This window comes from Mirounga angustirostris, unplaced genomic scaffold, assembly GCF_029215605.1.
Source record: "Mirounga angustirostris isolate CCGP_5_RB_7025 unplaced genomic scaffold, mMirAng1.0.hap1 SCAF_12, whole genome shotgun sequence".
Taxonomy (NCBI): domain Eukaryota; kingdom Metazoa; phylum Chordata; class Mammalia; order Carnivora; family Phocidae; genus Mirounga; species Mirounga angustirostris.
Genome location: NW_026991720.1, coordinates 103,520,779 through 103,542,631, shown reverse-complemented (window position 1 = coordinate 103,542,631; position 21,853 = coordinate 103,520,779). Strand labels below are relative to the sequence as shown.

The 21,853-nt window shown below is 55.2% G+C and overlaps 1 protein-coding gene across 1 annotated transcript in view; it reads right to left on the bottom strand.

Moving 5' to 3' along the window:
• PKD1L1 (polycystin 1 like 1, transient receptor potential channel interacting) overlaps positions 1 to 21,853 on the bottom strand; it is a 138,540-nt gene that overhangs the window by 92,557 nt on the left and 24,130 nt on the right. Inside the window, exons 10-18 of the mRNA XM_064575588.1 lie at positions 16,773 to 16,943; positions 14,941 to 15,060; positions 14,337 to 14,505; positions 13,652 to 13,891; positions 12,228 to 12,360; positions 7,998 to 8,204; positions 4,680 to 4,861; positions 2,160 to 2,381; positions 1,012 to 1,172 (exon numbers count right to left, since the gene is read on the bottom strand). Coding sequence (XP_064431658.1) covers positions 1,012 to 1,172; positions 2,160 to 2,381; positions 4,680 to 4,861; positions 7,998 to 8,204; positions 12,228 to 12,360; positions 13,652 to 13,891; positions 14,337 to 14,505; positions 14,941 to 15,060; positions 16,773 to 16,943 — 1,605 coding nt within the window. The remainder of the gene's footprint in view (positions 1 to 1,011; positions 1,173 to 2,159; positions 2,382 to 4,679; positions 4,862 to 7,997; positions 8,205 to 12,227; positions 12,361 to 13,651; positions 13,892 to 14,336; positions 14,506 to 14,940; positions 15,061 to 16,772; positions 16,944 to 21,853) is intronic.

Sequence of the window (21,853 nt, the reverse complement as noted above, 5' to 3'; positions counted from 1 at the left end):
GCACGTGGGGCTCCTAACCCCCACTCACCTGTCCACGTCTCGTGCAACAACTCTAAAGAGCGCTGGTATAATTTACGAGAAAGGATGAACGACAAAGAGAAAATTTTTACGGATGTAACACAAGGACATCTTGCTAGAGTGAGCTTGTCCTCACTGCCATCACAGAGCCAGATTCTGTGACATTAAGGGGAGACACATGGTCTTTGGATAGTCACTGGCTTGGCTGCAAGTTTAACCACCGGGTGTTCATGCCGGTTCCTCCCATGCATTCCCCACCAGCTTTGCTTCTGGAAAACCCCATTATGTCAGGAATGTGGGAATGGCTCCCCTGCAAAGAAGGGCACAAAAAAAATGGCCACATGTGTTCCTGTCCCCCTCGCTGTGAGGTCAGCTGCACTCAGAGCCCTTGTATGGAAGCTCTGTGCGGCCCCGTGGAACGGATTCAGAATAAGTAAGTCTGGGTCTCTGAGGGCTGGGCACACACTTCTGTCCCAGGAACCAGCTGGACCCAGCTTGGAAACCAAAGCTCCTCTGTCTGCCATTCACAATCATCTCTCTTATCACAGATGCCACCAATGAGAACCGCTTTCCCTCCTGGTTCGCACCCAGGCCACGTCCCACCCCAGAGCTGGCACGTTCTCACACGTGATCTCATGTCACGTGGCCACCGCCCTGCCTTTCTTGGGTGGGACCCCCATCCACCCAAGAAAACCACGTCTCGGAGAAGTGCCTGAAGTCTCGGGTTGCAGAGCCGGGGCGAGGAGTGGCCCCAAGGACAGCAGGAGCCGTGAGGGACAGAGGCGAGTCCTGGGTCCGGGCTCGTGTGCAGGAGGCTGAGCTGCAGCATCCAGGCATCTCCATCCCCGTGAGCATAAATGAGAGGGGTTGGGGGTGTGATGGGCACGACTAGGGACACTGGTCCAGATGAGTCAGAGTCTGCACATTTTCAGCAATCTCCGAATACCCGAGTCCTCCCCTGGGTTAACAAAATGAAGGCGGCTATGACCTTACCTTCCATTTGGGTCCTTTCTGTCCCGTTGACCAGGAAGAGGTCCCAGGAGTAGGACAGATGGGGCCCTTCACCACACTCGTCACACTTGGCTTGAAAAGAAAGCTCCTCGTTCCAGTTAACAAACACGTCCTTAAAGCTGACCCAGGAGATGTGGACGAATCTGCACCATGAAACCAGGTTGGAGATTTTAGGGAGAGCACCAGACTTTCCATTTTCAATTTTTTTTTTTTTACAGTAGGTTCCACACCCAATGTGGGGCTTGACCTCATGACCCCGAGATCAAGAGTCATGTGCTATGTCGACTGAGCCCCCTGGAACCTTGATTCCCCCACTTTTCATACATATCAGGAGCCTTAAAACGTGCAGGTGGCCTGGGTGTGTCTGGACCTTGGAGAGGCGCCCAATCCTGTCTGCTGAGACGGATTTTTCATGGTCTCGAACCTGAACCCCTGGGAGGTGGTCTCCACCAGTCATCGGTCTGACCTCGGTGTCACAGCCTACGTCCTCTCCTTTGTGTTGGTCCTGGCCAGGCACAGCCTTCCAGAACCCACCCCGGTCTCCCCACTTTTAACCCCAAGCCGTTTATACACAACAAGGCGATGGTAACTGCCCAGACCCCTTGCAGGGTCCACGTACGGGAGCAGCCCTGCTCGCCCGGGGCCTTCCAGGCGTCCCGCTCGCCCCCTGGGGGCGGACAGAGCAGCTGTGGCACATTCCAGTCTGCGTCCAGTGTCTGCGCTCAGCAAGGCCCTCACTCGGGTGCTAGCCCGGCCTCCACGTCGCAGGTCCAGTTTGCGGTCAGACCACATCCCCGCTCCCCGCGCCCGGTGTTGCCCCCGCGTCACAACTGGCCCGGCCCCGTGATGCCTTAGCCTCCGTCCAGCCCCGGCCCCCAGCCCCAGAGCAGACCCCTGTCCTGGGGCAGCTGCCGTGACGGAGGGGCGCCTCCTCCCTGGAGCCCCCACGTGTCAGCACTTGCCTGGCGGGCTCTGCCCCGGGGCCAGCGGAGAGCGGGGTCCCCCCACCTCGCTGGTCAGCCCCCCTTCTCCTCAGCAGGCCCCTCAGGTGGCTCCCACGCCTGCCGGGCAGGGCATGGAAGGGCACACCCCTCGGACCCGGCCTGCAGGAAGCGAGGGGCAGGCGGTACCTGAGAGCCGAGTCGGGGCGAGGGGACAGGAACACCTGCGCCGCTGAAGAGTTCCGGCCGGCGCTGGACACGGTCAGTGTCACGAGAAACTGGTCATAGCTGTCGCTGAGAGAGTCCGCAGGGAAGGCCAGGGAGGGAGCCCCAGCGCCCAGGCCGCGTGCAGAGGAGGCAGCGAAGCATGCGTGCCTGGGGCTGCTGGCCGCCGTGCACGTCCAGTGATAGCTGTGGGAGAAGCCAGCGGGGCTGAAGGCACCAGCTTCGGCAGCCTAGTGGCCACCCCCGGCCACTCGTGGGGCTTTCCTGGGGCCCCAGGGGAGCAGCGGGCCGGGGGACACGATGCTTCCCTTACTCTCTGACGGCGGTGGGGTGGGAGCTCCCAACACTGGGGCAGGCCGCCAAGGTTGGGGACCGGGCCCTGCCCCGCCCAGCTCACTGGCTCAGGGCCCTGCTCTGGTCACTTAATCTTCGGGCCCCGCGCATGCCGCCTCCCACCTCCACTGGCATCTCTGCAGCCCCCAAGGAGCATGCTGCCTCTGACTGCAGGAAGGCCGAGTCCTCGGGAGCCGCCCGTCCCGGAGCGCAGGTGGACGGGCCAGGAGATGGGCGCCAGGCACATCCCCTATGCACGGCCTTCTGCCCTGTGACCGTCACCACTGCGCTCAACAGCCAGGAAGCCACCCCAACCCCTGCCTGGAGCGGGTCCTACTCTGGGCGGACACGCCGAGGCCAGCAGCCCCACCAGGAGGCGTGGGGAGGAAGGAGGTGTGGGCTGAGCAGGGGCAGGGACCCCACACGGCACCCCCAGAGTCTACACTGCTGCTCCTGCCTCCAAGTTCATTTCCCTATTTGGACTATAAGCAACCTGAACCCGGGCGCCAGTTCTAAACCTCCCTGTTTCCAGAGCCTGTAGGAGCTTGGTCGGCAAGGGGCCAGTTCAGGCCCTTGCGGGGCGGGGGCAGCCCTCCTCCAGGGCTGGGTGGGAACAGTCCCCGCGCCCAGGGAGCAGACACACACTGAACTCTTGCTCGCGGGCGCCACGCGGGGCTCTCAGGGGAGGGTGCAGAGTGAACAAGACCCCACTGTGTCTCCCGCGGCTGGGGCACGGGAGGTGCGCAGCCAGCCGTGTGCGTTGTCCAGATCACGTGCGTGTGACCAGCGAGTCCAACGGGCCGCCTCCCGCCTCCACCAAAGCCCGCACTCAGGACGCAGCAAATGTCCATGCTCATGGGGTGAAGAGAACAAAGTAGCACCTCTAACTTTTCTGGAATACTGCTTGAGGACCCACTGTGTGCCAGGCACAGCGATATGCCAAGTCACAGCCCTGCGGTCCTGAGCAAACATTCCAGTGGGGACAGAGCACTGATGGTGACCGCAGTACATGAGCAAATATGGGATGTCATGGGGAGAAGGGGCCACGGGAAAAGACACCGCAGAGCCAGGATGGGACTGTCATCGCCGTCAATGGGGTCATCGGAAGCCTCCCTGGGCATGTGATGTCTGAGCGCAGATGGAAGGAGATGGGGTGGTGACAGTAAGGGCTTTAAGAGATTCCGTCCACCGCTCTGTGAAGAACGGCCTGACGGCGGTCGGGACCAGCACGGGGACCAGGGAGGAGATCTCACGGAAGGAAGCCCAAGATGCCACTCCGCCCAGACGGGGCCAATGTGTTTTCCCAACAGACTGGCCGAGAAGTGGGAGAGGAAAAGAGAACTGCTCAAGGTTTTGGCCCGAACGATGGGAAGGATCCTTCTGTCAGCAGAGATGGGAAGGCTGCAGAGATGGTGGGACACCCAGCCTGGAGGCCAAGAAGGATCTGGACGCAGGATGCATGCTCGAGATGACCGGCGCAGGGACGGCGTCCACAGAGGATGTGTGCTCCCAGGCCATGGGCTCTGGATGGCGTCCATGGAGGATCCATGCTTGAGGTGACTATCACATGGATCACGCCCACATCAGGAAACCGGGTGAGGCCACCAGGGAGGGCATGTGGATGGATAAGGGGGCCAAGGCTTGAGCCAGGGACCTCCAACAGTAAGGGATGTGGGACACTTGGGAGATCAAGCCCCCATACACCAAAGCAAGAATTTTAATCACAGCGTAACATGTTTGCCAAGAATTGAATGTGTCCCTCTAAAATGTGGAAACCTAACGCCCAGTGTGACAGTGTGGGGAGGGGGGTCTTGGGAGGGGATTAGGTCGCAAGGGTGGAACCTCAGGGAAGGGACAGACGGGGCTCCTACAGCAGAGCCCCCGAGAGCCCGAGGACACCATGAGAAGAACCAGCTAGGAACCAGGAAGCAGGTCCTCACCAGACACCGATCGGCCAGCCCCTCGATCTGGCCTTCCGGCCTCGAGTCCACAGAAAGCAATGTCCACTGTGGATAAGCTACGCAGGCTGTGGGACTGGACAAGACTTAAACTTCATTGTCCAGAATACTCACACTTGAGTGACACCCATTCCCTAAACTCCCTCATGGTAGGATCCCGAGGGAGACACGAGCTCAGCTCCCCGGTGCTCACCTGAGGGCGGCCTCCGGGCGGTCTGGGTCGTAGGACTGGGAGCCCGTGAGGACGACGGTGAACGAGGGGGCTCTGGAGAGGAGCAGGTGCGTGCCCTCAGAGATGACGCTGACGGGGGCCCGGGCTCGCACCTCCACCGCCACGCTGTAGTTGCTGTGCACCACGCTGCCTTCCACCTGAACCTGGACCGCGGCGACAAGGGGACGTCACCCAGGGCACTGGGCAGGAGGCGCGCTGGAGCCGGACGCCCCTCTACCACTGCAAGGAAACGGGGGCACCCGCTGGCTCCAGCAGCGGAGCGTGCGAGTCCTGATCTCAGGGTCGTGAGTTCGAGCCCCACCTTGGGTGTAGCAATGACTTGAAAAAAAAAAAAAATTAAAAACAAGTAGGATAACATTGGAAGGATGAGTGTAAACGTGCCCCCAGCATTGTACCGAGGGGCTCCGCTATCGTGAACCCCAACCGGTCACCTGTGTCAGAGAAGGAGCCTCCCGTGTGCCCGGTGGAAGCAAGGCGGCTGGAGTGGAGGAGGATAGGGACACGTGCTCACGTCTGGGGGTGCACACAGAGCCGGGACGGCCCAGGTACTCCCACAGTGACACACGGGTGCCCCGCTCCGCCAACAGGAACCCTGTCCATGGTCTTGGTCTTGGATGGCACTAGCTGGCTCTCTGTAAACTACATTTCTGGGGGCGCCTGGCTGGCTCAGGCCGTTGAGTGTCCAGCTCTTGATCTGGGCTCGGGTCATGATCTCAGGGTGGTGAGATCGAGCCCCGTGTTGGGCTCTGTGCTCAGCAGGGAGTCTCCTTCAGACTCTCCCTCTGCCCCTCCCCCTGCTCTTTCTCTCTCTCTCTCAAATAAATAAGTAAAATCTTAAAAAAACAAACTACATTTCTAGCCCCCATGCGATGGTCTTGAGGCAATGTAAATGAACTTTAAAACAAATATTTTGAAACTCAGGAATACTGGAACATTTTGTAAGCAGGCCATTCAAAAGGGCTCTTTGAGAAGTTTGATGCAATTTAAAAAAAAAAAAAAAAGGCAGAGCGTCACACTTGTTCTTTTCACTGGTCTGGGCCCCGGTCCTTGGTGGTCTCCTTCAGAAAGGCACCCGAGGTTCCCTGCTGGTGGCTCTCCGAGTGGGGACCTGACAACCATCTACCGACTACTGTCTGATCACACTCCACACTCCCACCTACACCTCCCATCTCTGCTTGCCCAACTCCTCCTGCTGGAGGAACCATCAGGAACGTCCAAAGACTGGGAAGTGGGTGGGCAGTGACAATGGGAGGTCTGGACATCGGAGGGTATGACCCCTGGAGGCAACGTGATGACAAGCTCATTCATCAGCAAAAGCACCTCATCAAGTCAGGTCCCCACGACCTGGAGGAAGACACGTCCGGAGCCCACTCTCGGGCAAGGACATGCTCATGAGTAAGTGTGCCAAGCAATGAAGCCAACCTTCATCTTCTCCTTTCCCACATGGGCAGGAGAGGGTGCTGTGACCCCACTGTCCAGGGCCTGGGGAAGAGGGACTCTCAGCACCGGACACAGGCTACCCACGCATGGTCTCACCGATCATGTCAATGCCCATCTTCGCGCACCTTATCCAACTGCGCACCCTTGCTCAGAGCCAGGGGATGTAGGGGGATCCCCAGGGGCACACTGTCCTGTCCCTTCCTCTTTTTGCCAGGTCATGTGGCACTCACTTGTGACCTTACACAGTATGAACCAGGCCCTGCGAGAATGACCATTTCTAACTAAACCAGCCACAGTATTTGTGGTCTGCAAAGTTTCAGGCCAGACCACAGGCAGTTGGCCTCTCGGAGAGGCTGGCCAGACGGCCTGCTTCGGGAACACTCCACCACCCCGTTCATGCCCCAGTTGGGACACCAGGAAGTTAGGCTGGTAGCGTGGTCCACACCATGACCTGGGTCACAGGGTCTGCGATGGGCCCCGTCAGTCCAGCTGAAATCTACTCTTCTAGGAGTCACTTCCCATGTTCCTTGGTGACAAGGAGAGCCCACGATCCGTCACAGAAACGGGATACCTACTCGCCCCTGCCGATGTGACAGTGGACACTGAAGAGTTTAAGCTGTGTTCAACCAAGAAACAATACAGACCATTACAGGAACAAGTGATTTTTTTAAAAGACTCTAACAAAACATTACTATTTTAAAATTTAAATAAAACTGGTGACACAGATCCTTAAGGTGCTTAATAAGGACAGACCAAACCTTCCCCCCTTTTCTGGCTCCTTCCCCTGTCCCATCCCCAAAACACAAGGGCTGCCTGCCTGGGCTCCTCCCTCACTGCTCCTGTCCTCCTACTCAGAGACCCCAGCAGCACCCCCACTCCCAAGGATCCCCCCTCCACTCCTGGGACACTCCACCTGACCTCCCTCCTCCTTCATTGCTCCTGTCCTCCTGCTCAGAGACTCCAGCACCCCCCCACACCCCAGGATCCCCCCTCCACTCCCCGGACACTCCACCTGACCTCCCTCCTCCCTCACTGCTCCTATCCTCCTGCTCAGAGACCCCTGCATCCCCCCTACTCCCCAAGATCCCTCCTCCACTCCCGGGACACTCCACCTGACCTCCCTCCTCCCTCACTGCTCCTATCCTCCTGCTCAGAGACCCCAGCACAATCCCTTACCTCCCCCCACATCCATCTGACCACCCTCCAACATTTCCAACATGGCCCGCTGAGCATTGAAGCCCAACCCTCCATTTCTGCCTTCCCCTGGTCTTCAAAAGAACCTCCCACTCATGTGTTCAGCCTCGTGTCCCACCGCCCAGCCCCTCAAACCCCACGTGCTTCCACGGGACCATCCATGGCCTCTGCCATTCTGCAATCCTCTCCTGACCTGGAACACTGCAGGACCAGAGGCGGGGCTCACAGCCACCCCTCCCCCAGGAGGTGACAAGCTCCCCGGGGAACTTTCAGACAGCAGGAAAACACAGGGCCAGTCTCTGCCTGCAAACAGACTCTGCTCCATGAAGCCGCCTCTTCTAGAAGGGACCGCGACATATTTTCACCCTTTTTCCAGACACAGACACTCCCCTGACATCTGGGGACTACCTCAGCAACACAGTCAAAGCAGATGCTCAGGAGGCTTTTGCTAAAAGAGTAAGGAGATTTTCACGATGACTTTGCCTGCGTTTGGACATGCAGTTTGCTCTCTCCGAGGAAGACCATTTCTGGAGAGCCCAGCCACACTTGTGACAACCCTCGTTTTCTGGGATAGAGCAGGTTGGAGGGACTGGGGCTGAGCTCCTGCTCCGAGGCGGGCGGGACATACGTCAGCCAACCACTCACCCTGGCAAGAGCGGTGTAGTTCCCGGGCTCCAGGAAGTAGCTGGGGACGGTGACGGTCTGCCTGTGGGTGCTGACAGCGGGGGGCAGGGGCACCGGCCACCCCTGGGAGTTCCAGAAGGTCCAGGTGTAGGAGAGGCCTCGGGATATGTCACAGAGGATCTCAGACTCGAATGTTACGCCCAGGGTCACAGGCTGAGACCTCCACACCTGCGGGTCAGAGAGAAAGCGGTCTCGAAGCATCCATTATGCCTAATGCCACAGAGGAGCATCTGGTGGCTCCATGGGTTAAGTGACCGACTCTTGATTTCAGCTTGGGTCATGATCTCAGGGTTGTGAGATCGAGCCCAGCATCAGGCTCTGCACTCAGCAGGGTATCTGCTTGGGATTTCTCTCTCTCTCCCTCTGCCCCTCCCCTGCTCTTATTCTTTCCCTCTCTCTCTCTCTCTAAAACAAATAAATCTTGCTAAAAAATCATTTTAAAAAGCAACCAACGGAGAAAAAAGAACAGCATTTGCAAAATACATGACAGTTAATATTGTTTAAAATCACTAAGACATTTTTAATGTCTCCAATGGAAAAATGGGCAAAGACATACATGGGCAAACCACAAAATTTTCACTGACACTTTATTATATGGTTTTGACTATGAACTCACATTAATGTTGTATATATTCAAAAATCAAATCAAAAAGCAAAAACAAAACCAAAGGAAACCAAAAGTTCTCTGATAATTGAGAGCCAAAACAAAGGAATGTAACCATATTTCAAGGAAGCAACAGAGAAGAGAGATATATTTCAAGTTACTTTAATGTGCAGTATTGTGAGGATATATTCTAAAGGCCAAAGAACCACGATAAATCTGAAAGCTCACAAAGTAATTTCATTTCTGGTGGAAGTACTGGTATTTTTACTTTGAAAACATTTCACATATTTATTAGGAAAAGTGCAAATAAATAATGATGTTGATGTTCCAGACACTGAGATTTTAATTCAGGAGAATTCAAGCATAAAATGTTTCAAAAGGGGCGCCTGGGTGGCTCAGTTGGTTAAGCGACTGCCTTCGGCTCAGGTCATGATCCTGGAGTCCCGGGATCGAGTCCCGCATCGGGCTCCCTGCTCAGCGGGGAGTCTGCTTCTCCCTCTGACCCTCCTCCCTCTCATGCTCTCTGTCTCTCATTCTCTCTCTCGCAAATAAATAAAAATCTTTAAAAATAAGATAAAATAAAATAAAATGTTTCAAAAGCATGTAAATTCTGCATACGTAACGTTTCTAGGAGGGAAACAGCAGGTGAAATCACGACTTATTTTATGTCAAACGAGCTATCTCCTACCAGCATACACTAAAGAACTTGCACACGATGATGCCCCGGGAACGGTGAGCACCCCCGGCTGCCCATTCGAAGGCCCGGGGCTCCGTGGCGAGACGCCGCTTCCGGCGAGAAGGCAGCTATCAGCGGGCCGGGTAGAAGCGCCCCAAGACCAGCGGCGTGTGGCAGAAGGCACCAGACCCAGCCCGGAGCGAACCCGGCAGGCCCCACACGGGCCACTCGGAGCCTCTACAGATCGTGTCTGCAACGGACCGGACAGCTAACAAAACAGCAATCACACGAAGACAGACAGAGGCTTCCTCTGTCCCCGTCTCCCACAAAGCACACACAACTCAGCCGTCACCAGCACAAGGGCTGGTGCCCAACTTCTTACTCTGAAAGCTGAGAATTAAGGGAAAGATTCAAGCACTGTTTTCTTGCTTTTTTGAACAAACTGTATTTCAGGAAAACTTACAGGTCTAGCTGGTGAGGAAAAGCTTTTTTTTTTTTTTTCCTGTTCTCTCTCCTTTGTGAAACAAAAAAATTTTGTGCATCCCATATCAAACAAACAATTGCATTAAGGAATTTTGGAGACAGGGCACCTGGGTGGCTCAGTCGTTAAGCGTCTGCCTTCGACTCAGGTCATGATCCCAGGGTCCTGGGATCGAGTCCCACATCGGGCTCCCTGCTCTGCGGGGAGCCTGCTTCTCCTTCTCCCACTCCCCCTGCTTGTGTTCCTGCTCTCGCTGTGTCTCCCTCTGTCAAATAAATAAATAAAATCTTTAAAAAAAAAGAAATTCTGGAGACAGAGCAATGGGACTATGAGCTAGGTTTAGATTATAGTAAGAGATCATTGCTAATTGTTTTGAGAACAGCATTCCATGTAGGTAAGAAAGCACCCTTAGTTTTTAGAGCTACACACTGAAGTACCTGGGGCTTAAATGTGCTGCGATCTGGGAAGGATTTTAGAATATTTCGGCAAAGAAAAGAACAGAGGAAACCAGTATGGTGACATTTTAGTGATCGCTCAACATGGCTGATGGTTCACCATACTCCTCTTTCTCCTTTTATTTACGTTTGAGAGTTTTTTTATGATAAGAATTGTAAAACGTAGTTCATAAATACGTGAACATAATGTAGCACATAAATACATGAAAAAGCACACTTGCTAACATCAATAAGCCAAAAGACAATGGTGCGGGGGCATGTTAGTACCTACCAGTCACAACCCCACCCCTCCTAGCCAGTCTACCTCTCCCAGCCCCCTGTGGCCCCTGCACGGCCCCTAGAACGTGCCCACCTGGCCCACCGCCCGGCCTGACAGGATTCCCCAGGAACAAGATGGAGGGTGGTGGAGGGAGGATGGAGGAAGGATGAGGGTGGAGGATGGAGGGTGAAGGAGGGCTGAGGGACAAGGGATGAGGGTGGAGGGTGGAGGAGGGCTGAGGGATGAGGGTGGAGGAGGGCTGAGGGATGAGGGCTGAGGGCTGAGGCAGGAAGGGGAGGAGCGATGAGGGATAAGGGATGAGGGTGGAGGGGAAGGAGGGATGAGGATTGAGAAGGCCTGAGGGACAAGGGATGAGGGATGGGGGAAGAGGACTGAGGGTGGAGGATGGAAGAGGGCTGAGGGGGGAGGGGGAGGAGGGCTGAGGGACAAGGGATGAGGGTGGAAGGTGGAGGAGGGACAAAGGATGAGGGATGGGGGAAGGAGGAAGAGGGATGAGGGACAAGGGTGGAGAAGGGTGGAGGGATGCGGGACGAGGGTGGAGGGTGGAGGAGGACTGAGGGCTAAGGGTGGAGGATGGAGGAGGGCTATTTCTTCTAGAACAGAACTCCCGGGTCACACAGCCAGTAATACTTCGGACCACATGCCATGGACGATCCCCTGGGTCATGCTTAACCAGGGACAAGCCCCGTCTGGTGCCTCAACCTAAGAGCAGAGTCAGGATTTAAACACAGACCCCTCTCCCCTGGGTCCAGGCCGCTCCCAGTCTGCATGCCGGGGTGCCCCTTGATGTTTTGTCCGTCTCCCCAACCCGGAGAGCCCCCTGCCTGTGCAGCTGTGTGCTGGCATAGTGGGGGCCTGGGTCTTGCCTATAAGGGGCCGTCACTGTCCACAGGACCCACAGGGCCAGAGACCACCTGGGCCTTGCCCTGGGGGCTCTTCCGTGTGCCCCTGATCCCCACCGCCTCATCTGGGGCAGGAGGTGCCCGACCCCAGACCCTGGTCAGAGGCCCAGCACCTGCGTCTCGTGCTGGAAAGCACAGAACAAAGTCTCGAATTGCAGCTGAGTCCCGGCTTTGATCCCCATGTGTCATGGACACTTCTTCCCCAGAAAGGGAAACCTGCTCTACCCAGAGGCCTCAAAGGAACAAAAGAAGCAAAATGCCACTCTCCGTTTCCTAACCCATAGTAGGCACTTGGGAGGGGACCAATCACGTCTTTGGGAGTTGACACCACATGAATCCAAACACTCCTTTCTCCTGAAAATGCTTGAGTGCTTTGCACAAGCCATTTTTTAAAAAATTTATTTATTTGAGAGAGAGAGAAAGCACGAGCAGGGGGAGAGGCAGAAGGAGAGGGAGAAGCAGGCTCCCCGCAGAGCAGGGAGCCCAATGTGGGGCTCGATCCCAGGACCCTGGGACCATGATCTGAGTTGAGGCATACACTGAACCGACTGAGCCCCCAGGCCAGTCTCCACAAGCAATTTCTAAACATTTCCTCAAAGCAAGCCAAACAGAACACCAGAGTGACTGAAGCCATAAGGCCCCTTGGAGGCCAGGACGAGGCCCGCCCTCCACCTCGGCGCCAGGGCCCTCAGAAGCCCCAAGAGGCACCCCCCTCGCGTCCAGTGCAGCAGGACCTCGGTCCCTGGAGCCCCGCCGTTCCCAGCACGGAGACAACCCCCAGGCCCAGCCCTACCTGCACCTTCCCCGGCCCCATGTTCTTCACAGGGGGCGGCTGGCAGGGCTCCCGTACGATGAACAGTTGCTTTCTCAGGGAGGTGGTGCTGACGTCATTGAAGGCAAGGACCTGGACGGTGAACTGTCCTTCCCTGCAAAGGGCCACAGCGCACAGGAATGAAGACACCCAGCCTGCCAGGCATCTGCCTCTCCTCCTCCACCTGCGTCATTAGAGGACGCGCTGGCCAGAGAGCCCATCCGTGACAACAGAGGACACACGGGTCGTGAGGTTGGTGTCCGCAGGGGCCATCTGCTGCCCAGTTAATACACCGGCTGCCCACCCAGCGCGGGGCGAGCCGGATGCCCAGCTCCCAGGCCGGTGTCACCTGCTGATGGAGAAACAATGGCCTCCCGGCGGCCATGGCCTAGCCCCTCTGTGCACCATGGGGTGATGCACCCCGGCCCCTCAACTGGGAAGTCTGGGCATGACCTTCCTGCTCTGCTCCCTGAGCCTCAGGAACAGAGCACCACCTGCTGTCGTGGTGCGTCCATGAGGAAGGCAGGTCCTGCTGACTCCAGCGCAGGCTGCGGTGTGTGTCCGTCCCCGAGCCACAGAGCCCATTCCCAGGTCCTGGGCCCAGGTGCCCACCTGAGGGAGCCCACCCGGGTGCCATCGCTCCACTCCTTCCTCACGTGAACCCCCACCTCCCACGGAGAAGGCGCACAGTGAGAGCCAGTGACGGGGTCATGAGGGCACGTCCTCGCACGTGGCGAGGCCACAGGGGCTCCCGAGGAAGTCCTGCGCCGAGGCACATCTGCCGTCTCCTGCTGCTGCCGGCCACAGGGGCCTCGCTTCTGGGCCCTTCTGTACACGTTACCTGTCCGTGCCAGCAGCACGGATGGCACCACGCCAGCCTGAGGCTCAGCTCCGTCCAGAGGTGTCCACAGCCTCGGCCACGGGCGCCCAGGGCGAGGGCTCACCTCCAGCCAGGGAGGAGGCTCAGGCTCAGACCTGGCTGGCCTGCCCTCCGTCACCCTCCTGACCTTGACAGTGGCAATCCTGACATTTGCCCTGGTGGCTTCCCGTGGGCGCGCCCACCTCCCCCAGGCAGGCCCAGCTGTGCTTGGATCTCCATAATGCTTCGTTCCAAGTAAACAGCAGGTGCTCAGTAAATGCCGGATGAAAGGACACGGCCCAAGCTCTTCAGGGGGACAGTGAGCCTTTGGCAGTCCTTCCGAGCACCTTCTACCTCTGTCTGCCCTGCACCCTGGTCCCACGGCCCTGTCCGTGTGTCCGGGCGCTCAAAGTGTCCGTTTCTCTGTCTCTCTTCGGCATCTGCCAACTGCACGCCCTGCTAGGTCGGCTGAGGAGAACCGGGGCTCACACCTCGCGAAGGCCGTTCCGGCCGCCCCCACAGAGCCGTGCTGGCCCGAGCCGCTCACCTGCTGTAGGTGTGACTAGCGGAGCTGTCCCCGGGGCCCACGGTGCCATCCCCAAAGTCCCACAGGAAAGTGACTTCGGTGCCAAAGCTGAGTCTGCACTCAAAGGTCACGCTGGCGTTCAGCAGAGCCGAGGAGGGGGACACGAGCCGGTTGGCGACGATCCTCCTCTGCGTCCTGATGCGGTGGGGCTCCGAGGCCACGCTGCCCCGCCCATTGGCAGCCTGCACCGTCACGCTGTACCTGAGGTGGGACCGCCGAGGGGGCGGGAAGCACGGGTGGGGGACAAGAGCGGGTCAGGTAGAGAGCAGCCCCAAGAAAGGCGGGGGAGGGTCGAGACAGCTTCACCCGCAGGGACTCCCCAGCCCTCACGGGTCCCCGCTTATGGGGAGGGGTGGCGGAGACGCCGGACTGCCCCTTGTCATTACGTAGTCACCTGCAGAGTGGCAGGGTCACGCTGTGACCCTTGCCTGCACGGGGACTGACTCAGGTGGAGGAGGTGGGATCTGAACGCAGGATCGCCAGTTCCAAAGCCCCACGCCCGCCCCTAGTTCGAGTGGGAGGGACTTCCTCGTCCTCTAGCCTTCCGTGTGCATCCCTCCTGTTCACAGAAGCACTCCGAAATCATTCGAGTGGCATCTGGGGAATCTGCAGACGAGCTAAGGCCAAATGACGCCCATTTACTCACCACTGGGGGACGCCAAGTCTTTTCTTAATGCTCCTGGACATTGTCTTCACGGGAGGACCTTCTCCGAACAACCACACAAACTCCAGGGGGGTCATTTCCTCGGTAACAGCCAGAAAAGTGATGTGGACATCGGTGGCAAACACGGTTCCGTTTGTGTAGACAGAGACGGCTGTGAGAGCGGGGGAGAGGCAGAAGCATTGGCGCGGAGGGCGGGGGCCTCCCACACGGTACGGCCAGGAGGGAGGGTCCCCAGCCCACACGTAGGGCTGCGGTGGGAACCTGCTGGGCAATTCTGGCCCCAGATCAAAGGCCACACCGTAGCTCACAAAATGAGAGCGGCCATCCCTGTGAGTTCTCCTCAAAGGAGCACCGGACGGGGCCGGGGCGTGCAGAGGATTCTGCACTGTGACCCACCCCACACCCTGAGGTCGAAGCCTCGACGCATGTGGCTTCTAGAAAGCACGAGAATGAACTGCGGGTCAACACCAAGCTGGTTCAAGGGCAAATGCAAATCTCAGGGGAGCTAATCACAGCGTCTGGTGCTCCCGGGGCCCCTGTGGCCTCGACGGATCCGAACGAGCCTGGAATCAGAGTGCAGACGTACGCTGCATGCGATACCCGACCGTGACGCGGTGCTGGCCCTGGCCGCCCCCCGCTCGGCTCTGAGAAGTGAAGGCCACGTCCTCCGAGGGACAGGCTGGAAGTCGAAGCGAGACGGCGGTGCCTGAATGGACAACGAAACAAAACGAAACAGACATAAGGGCCTTAAAGTCTGGCCCTCCGTCTCATGCCGGGGGTGGTCAGTGTTTTCGTCTCTTCCTTTCCCTCTCTGAATTCCAGTGAGTTCCAAGTTCTGGCGCACGAGACTTGGAGTCAAACAGGCCTGCGGAACGCGGGCCTTGTCTGGAATGTCTCTGACATTTTAAGCGCTTTCTGCTCCCGAGACCTGCCCTGCGTGGAGTGAGCGTGTTCATCCCTTTGCCGGACGGCCTTGCCTTGGAAGGATCTCCCTGACGGGCACGCGAAGGGCTGCTTACTGCATGAGGTTCCCAACGGGGCCCCGGGGCGAGCCTTGGGCTGGTAACCCCCCGGACACACAGTGCAAGGTGCCGCACATATGGGACATGTGTGTGTGTGTGCGTGTGTGCACCAGGAGGGCGCCTACCAAACCACCTGTCGGGTCCCAGAGGAGGACTGGCATGTCTGGGAAGACTCAGAACAACCCATGTGTCTGCATGAGGAAAGGAGGTGGGTCTTTTCTTCAAAGACTGTTGTCCTGTGTAGTTTTTCCCTTTAGAGGGAGAAAATGCTCATTTGTAACAATGACCACGCGGAGTGGGTGTTTCATTCATCTGCGCGTTAGAATTTCTGAAGAATAAATACCCCATGACTGAGAGTGACACCATCCCACGAGCAATACCTGAAGCTTCATTCTGGTGGGAATGCGGTATCAGGCCGCGGAAAGAAGCACACATAGGGATTTGCACGGGAACACCTCGTTCGCACGCATCCGTGCCAGACCCTCTGATTCTAACTCCTGACACAGAACGACCGGGGACAGGCTAACCCCCCGCCCCCACATGTGTGTTCTAATTTCTTGGGTAGAGAGGCTCTCACAAGGCTAACTGCATGGAAACTGTACGGTCAGTGTGAAGAACAAGTTACAAAGACCTCCAGGTGAGTGAGCGCATCTGGACACACGCCCACTGGCTTCCCCTTTACCCGCTTCTGGGAAACGTAACACATTGCTCCATCCACTCAGGCCGAGCACTCTGGGACCGTCTTTGACGGGTGCCCACGACCCTTCCTTCCACATGTTGCTGACACTTGGCTGGGATTCTCCGTTCCTACCCCGCCGGCCCCCAAGCCCGGTGCCTCCCCTACAATGTTGAGCAGATGGGGAGCCCCTCGCCAGTGGCTGTGGGCCTGATGGGAGCGAAGTGCAAGCAGAGCACCTGGCCCCCCTGTGAGCACTCATCCATCCCCAGTGCCCGTGGGGCCTCATCTCTGTGCTTGGAGTTCCTGCCCAGCTGCCAGCCCCACATGGTCTCCCCACACCCGCTGGACCCCTCCCCAAGGCCCAGGATGGATCCAACTCTTGCCCTAGAACTTGCTTATCCCGCAGTGATACACCTTCCCTCCTGACACCTCCCAGGCCCTGGCCACGCCCTTCGAGAGGCAGCACCACGTCCGAGGTCCTGTGTTTCCAACACAGACCTCGATGTCTTTCCTAGACTGTAAATCCTGAGACCAGGACTTGGTAGGACTTCATCTTCACGTGCCCCTCAGAGCACAGTACTGTGCAATCAGTGTGTCCTGAACGAGGCGGGGTAAAGGATGAGATGAATGCGTGTCTGAGCTGAGAATCAGTTCGACCTGGATGTACCACCTGGCAGAGGCGGGTCTGGGCGTTCAGAATCCGCATGTGTCTCTTACCTTTCTGAACTGTGCTGCAGTCAGCAAAGACAAGAAGCTCGTCCTTGTGGATGCTGCTGGAATTCATGAACACGGACATGGTCGCAGGGCCGATCTCCACATAATAAGGACCAAGCTCCTTTTCAGTTCCACAAAACTCGTAGATACGTGCCTTGAGCACATAGGCTCCTTCTGGAAAGAGACGCAAGAGCGGTCACGTGATGAGTTATGAAGAGCACGTGCAGCACTGAACATCTGTGCAAAGGCAATGAGGGGTGAGTACTCTGGGAACGGACCCAGCACAGGTGGCTTTCTCTTGCAGGAGGGGCCACTTCATGGGCAGGGGACCCGTGCAGGGCATATGACATGCAACAGGGCTCGGCGTGTGCCTTCATGCTCCGCAGTCATGAACGTCTTAATAATTTGTGTTAACCAAGGGTGCCGCGTTCTCACATTGCCCTGGGCCCTGAGAACAACGCAGTAGAACATATTCACGAGGATGCAAACAGACACCGGCCACCCCACAGCGAGGCAAAAGAATGCAGCGGTTGTGACGATCACAAACACACACGCACACACACATGCACACAATGGCCTTCTATGAAGTGAGGGGTGGGCCACGAGGCGTGGGGCGGAGCCGGCTGGCGGGAGGGAAACAGAAACCAGAGAGCACGACAGGAGGGATCTGGAGGGAAAGCGAGAACGGTAAGCAAGATGAAATGAGCAGAAAGGATTCGAGAAGCAAAGGGACCTAGCACGTGCATGGCCAGTCTTCCATAAAGAAAGCTGAAATGCCAGCACAGAAACAGATTTAAAGACATAATTTAAAAAAAAGTCTTTCCTGGGGATGCCTGGGTGGCTCAGTTGGTTAAACGTCTGCCTTTGGCTCAGGTCATGATCCCAGGATCCCAGAACCCTGCTTCTCCTTTTCCCTCTGCCCCTCCCCCCACTCATGCACTTGCTCTCTCTCTCTCTCTCTCTCTCTAATAAAATCTTAAACAAAAATCTTTCCTGAAACGAAGGAAAACAAAGCATACTTACATATTGGAAAGGCACGCCATGCACCAGAGAGAGTTGACCTGGAACGGCCAGGCGTGTTTCCACAAAGTTACGGGACCGCAAATATAACAATGACTTTGAGCCAAACACCAAGTCATCCCTATGGAGGAAACAGGAAGCTGACCGTAGATGCCCCACAGCGTGGCAAGTGTGAGGGTCACGCAGATGGCTCCCCAAAGCACAGAGGACTAAGATCCAGCCCCTGCATTTCTGAGTCTGTATGTCTGCGGCCAGAGAATCTGTACTTTATCCTGACATCAGATCCGGATGATGTCGGTCCAAGAACCCCACCTGGCCAGACTGGAGCAGAGAAACACCTCCATTCCTCGAGAAAAGAATGTGTGACCACGGATGGAAGAGCCAGCAAGTGGTCATTCACATATAACAACTTCGAATACGGAAGAAGTGGGAATCTTATTCCATGAGTCTTCCTAACACATCTGTTCCAAAACATGCATCTGATAAAGGCTGCTATCCAAAACATATGAAGGACTCTCAACACTCAACAAATAAGCAAACAGACGGCCTTATTAAAAAGTGGACGGAGGAGCTCTGGAAGGAGACGCGTCACCCAAGGAGACAGTGAGACGGAGTAGCACATGACAAGATGCTCCGCGTCCCGCGTCAAAGCCGTGCATGCGGGAACCACACCCCTCAAGGACGGCCAGGATCAGTCCCAATGACACCCACTGCTGGCCAGCATGTGGGGTCCCAGGAGCGCTCGCTCACTGCTGGTGGGGATGCAGAACGGCCCAGCTGTGGGGCGCCCAGCCGGCTCAGTCAGAGGAGCATGTGACTCTGGATCTCGGGGTCATGAGTCTACCCCCACGTTGGGGGCAGAGATGACTTAAACAAATAAATGCATAAACTTAAAAAAAAAATGGTGCAGCTGCTTTGGGGGACAATTGCGTGGTTTCTTTAAAACTAAATATACCCTCACTCTAGGATCCAGCAATCACGGAGGTGTGGGCCAGACAGGTGCTGGGCTATCTGCTGAGACAGGTGCTGCCGAGGGGGAGGACACCCCGAATCCTGCCTCAGGCCAGGCCCCCTTCCTCCTCTTCACACGCTCTCACACTCACACGCACACACACACACGCGTTCCCAGCAGGGGTGTGATCACAAGGACCAGACGGAGGGTGAGCGCGGGTGCTGGGGACATGAAGATGCCGGGAGCCAGCATGCCTGCTCTATCGAGGGGCATGGGGCTACGGCAGCCCCGCAACCCACCAGCTGTCATCGTTTCATTCCTAACACTGACCACATTTTAAGTCACAAAGATAACCTCAGCATTTTTTTTTTAAGCAAAATGGGAGAAAATATCCACTCATCATGATGGGCTGGAACTATGAATTAATAATGAAGCCAGAACACAAGAAAGGCCATACGACAGGTGGCGATTTTAAAACTTGAATAATAAATAATAATGTAAGCATCCAACTCAAAATGGAAATCTAGAACAAAAGCATTGTATAAGAGCAGGAAGAAGGCAGTAAAGATAAAAGCAGAAATTAATAAACTTAGGGGAGGAATGCAGTCAATGAAATTCAAAGACTGGTTCCTTTTTTTTTTAAGATTTATTTATTTGAGAGAGAGAGAGACAGTGAGCACGAGCGGGGAGGGGCACAGGGAGAGGGAGGAGCAGACTCCCCACTGAGCAGGGAGCCCGACTTGGGGCTCGATCCCAGGACCCTGGGATCATGACCTGAGTCGAAGGAAGACACTCAACCGACTGAGCCACCCAGGCGCCCCTGAGTATACAACTCTGAATTTTGGCTCAGGTCGTGGTCTCAGGGCCCTGGGATCAAGCCCCACACTGGGCTCCACACGGAGTCTGATTCAGATTCTCCCTCTCCCTCTGCCCTCCCCCTGCTCATCTGCTCCCTCTCTCTCTGTGTCTAAAGTAAGTAAAATCTTTTAAAAATTAAAAATTAAAAAATTAAAAAAATTAAAAAGTCCTTGATAGGAACCCTCCTACGCTGTCGGTGGGAATGCAATCTGGTGCAGCCACTCTGGACAACAGTATGGAGTTTCCTCAAAAAGTTAAAAATAAAACTACACGATCCAGCAATTGCACTACTGGGTATTTACCCCAAAGATACAAATGTAGGGATCCGAAGGGGTACGTGCACCCCGATGTTTATAGCAGCATTATCAGCAATAGCCAAACTATGGAAAAAGCTCAAATGGCCATCGACTGATGCATGGATAAAGAAGATGTGGTTACACAGACACAATGGCATATTAGCCACCAAAAAGAATGAAATCTTGCCATTTGCAATGATGTGGATAGAGCTAGAAAGTATAGTGCTAAATGAAATAAGTCAGTCAGAGAAAGACAAATACCAGATGATTTCACTCATATGTGGAATTTAAGAAACAAAACAAGTAAGGGGGAAAAAAAAAAAGAGAGAGAAAGAGACAAACCGGGAAACAGACTCTGACCTCTAGAGAACACACTGCTGGTCACCAGAGGGGAGGTGGGTGGGGGATGGGGAAACAGGTGATGGGGAGGAAGGAGGGCACCTGTCGTGATGAGCACGGGGTGATACAGGAAAGTGTTGAATTGCTAGACTGTACACCTGAAGTAATATTACACTGTATGCTAACTGGAATTTAAAATAAAAAAATAAAAAATGAAAAAAGTCCTGATAAAGGAGGAAAGATGAGAAGCTCCTCAACATTCGAGAAGCTCTATCGGCCCCAAATCTGTTACCAAGCTTAATGGGCAACACCGAAAGCATCTTGAGACAAAGATGCCACTGTCATCTGTCCTCGGCCACCTTGTTCTGGAAGTAGCAGCCACGCTGAGTGAGACAAGGATAGGACAGGTGTCAGCTTGGAGGTACAGAGATGGTGTGTACCCATGTGTACATAATGTTCACGTAACTGACAAACACTAAGGAGTAAGCTTCATGGTAACTACACACAATGTGACAATTCAGAGTGATAGAGGGGTACAAAATTAAGTCAATACCAGCAACTCTTCCACATCCCATTGACAACCCACTTGAAGAGAAAATGAAAGAAAAGATCTCATATACCCCAGCACGAAAAGTGAAACCTCCTCTGAGAAACGTGCACTTTCCATATGAAGACATTTTTAAATGCTTCTAGAGACACAAAGAAGACTTGGACAGAGAAAGGTATTTTCATGAGAGGGGAGATTCTTGAGCATAAATAGTCTGCAGAAATCAATTCGTGAATTTAACATTATTTGAATAAAAATGCCAATAAGATGTCTTTACGCGAGCCAGTGGGAGTCTAAAGTCCACGTGGAAAAATGGACAAGTGAAAATAACCAGAATAATTTTAGAAAAGATGAGTAATGAAGGGGAGCCCAGCTGCATGGACAGCAGAACCCACCCCACAAGCAGGGGTGGGGAGGGAGGGCTGGGGGTGGACGGCAGGGGCTGGGGGTGGCCGGCAGAGGCTGGCGCTCTCCAGACCCCTGGGGGCAGGGCCAGCAGCGCCCAGGGGTGGTCATTCAGAGAAAAATAAAATGCAATCTGCCCCCTCAGACTCGTCACCAGAATGCACACTCCAACGTACTAAATATTCAACTGTGCGGAACAGAATCATACAAATACTGCAAGATACCACGATAGAATTATTTTGCAAACTTGGATTAAGGAAGGGATTTCTCTCTATGACAAAACCCAGAAACCATATAAGAAAAGAGAAAGTATACTTAAAAATTAAAATTGCTGCATGAAAGGAAAAAAAGCTGTAAGCAAAGCCCAAACACAAATGACAAATGAGAAAAACATTCATTGCAGCTTATACCTGATGAAAAGGACTAATTTTCATGATTACTAAAAGTGCTCATACAAACAGCATATCAGGTTGAACCACGAAAGTACTCCTCTTCTTGGTAAAATATGGCAAACGTTGGCACTTTGGCGGGATTGAACCTAATAAGAGGCAAATTAAACCGCAGAAAGATACGTTTTCACCTTTTACACTGATGTCTACACTGCTCTGGGGACTATAAACCAGCCAACCCTTCCCGGGAGCAATTGAGCAACAACCAGCAAATTACA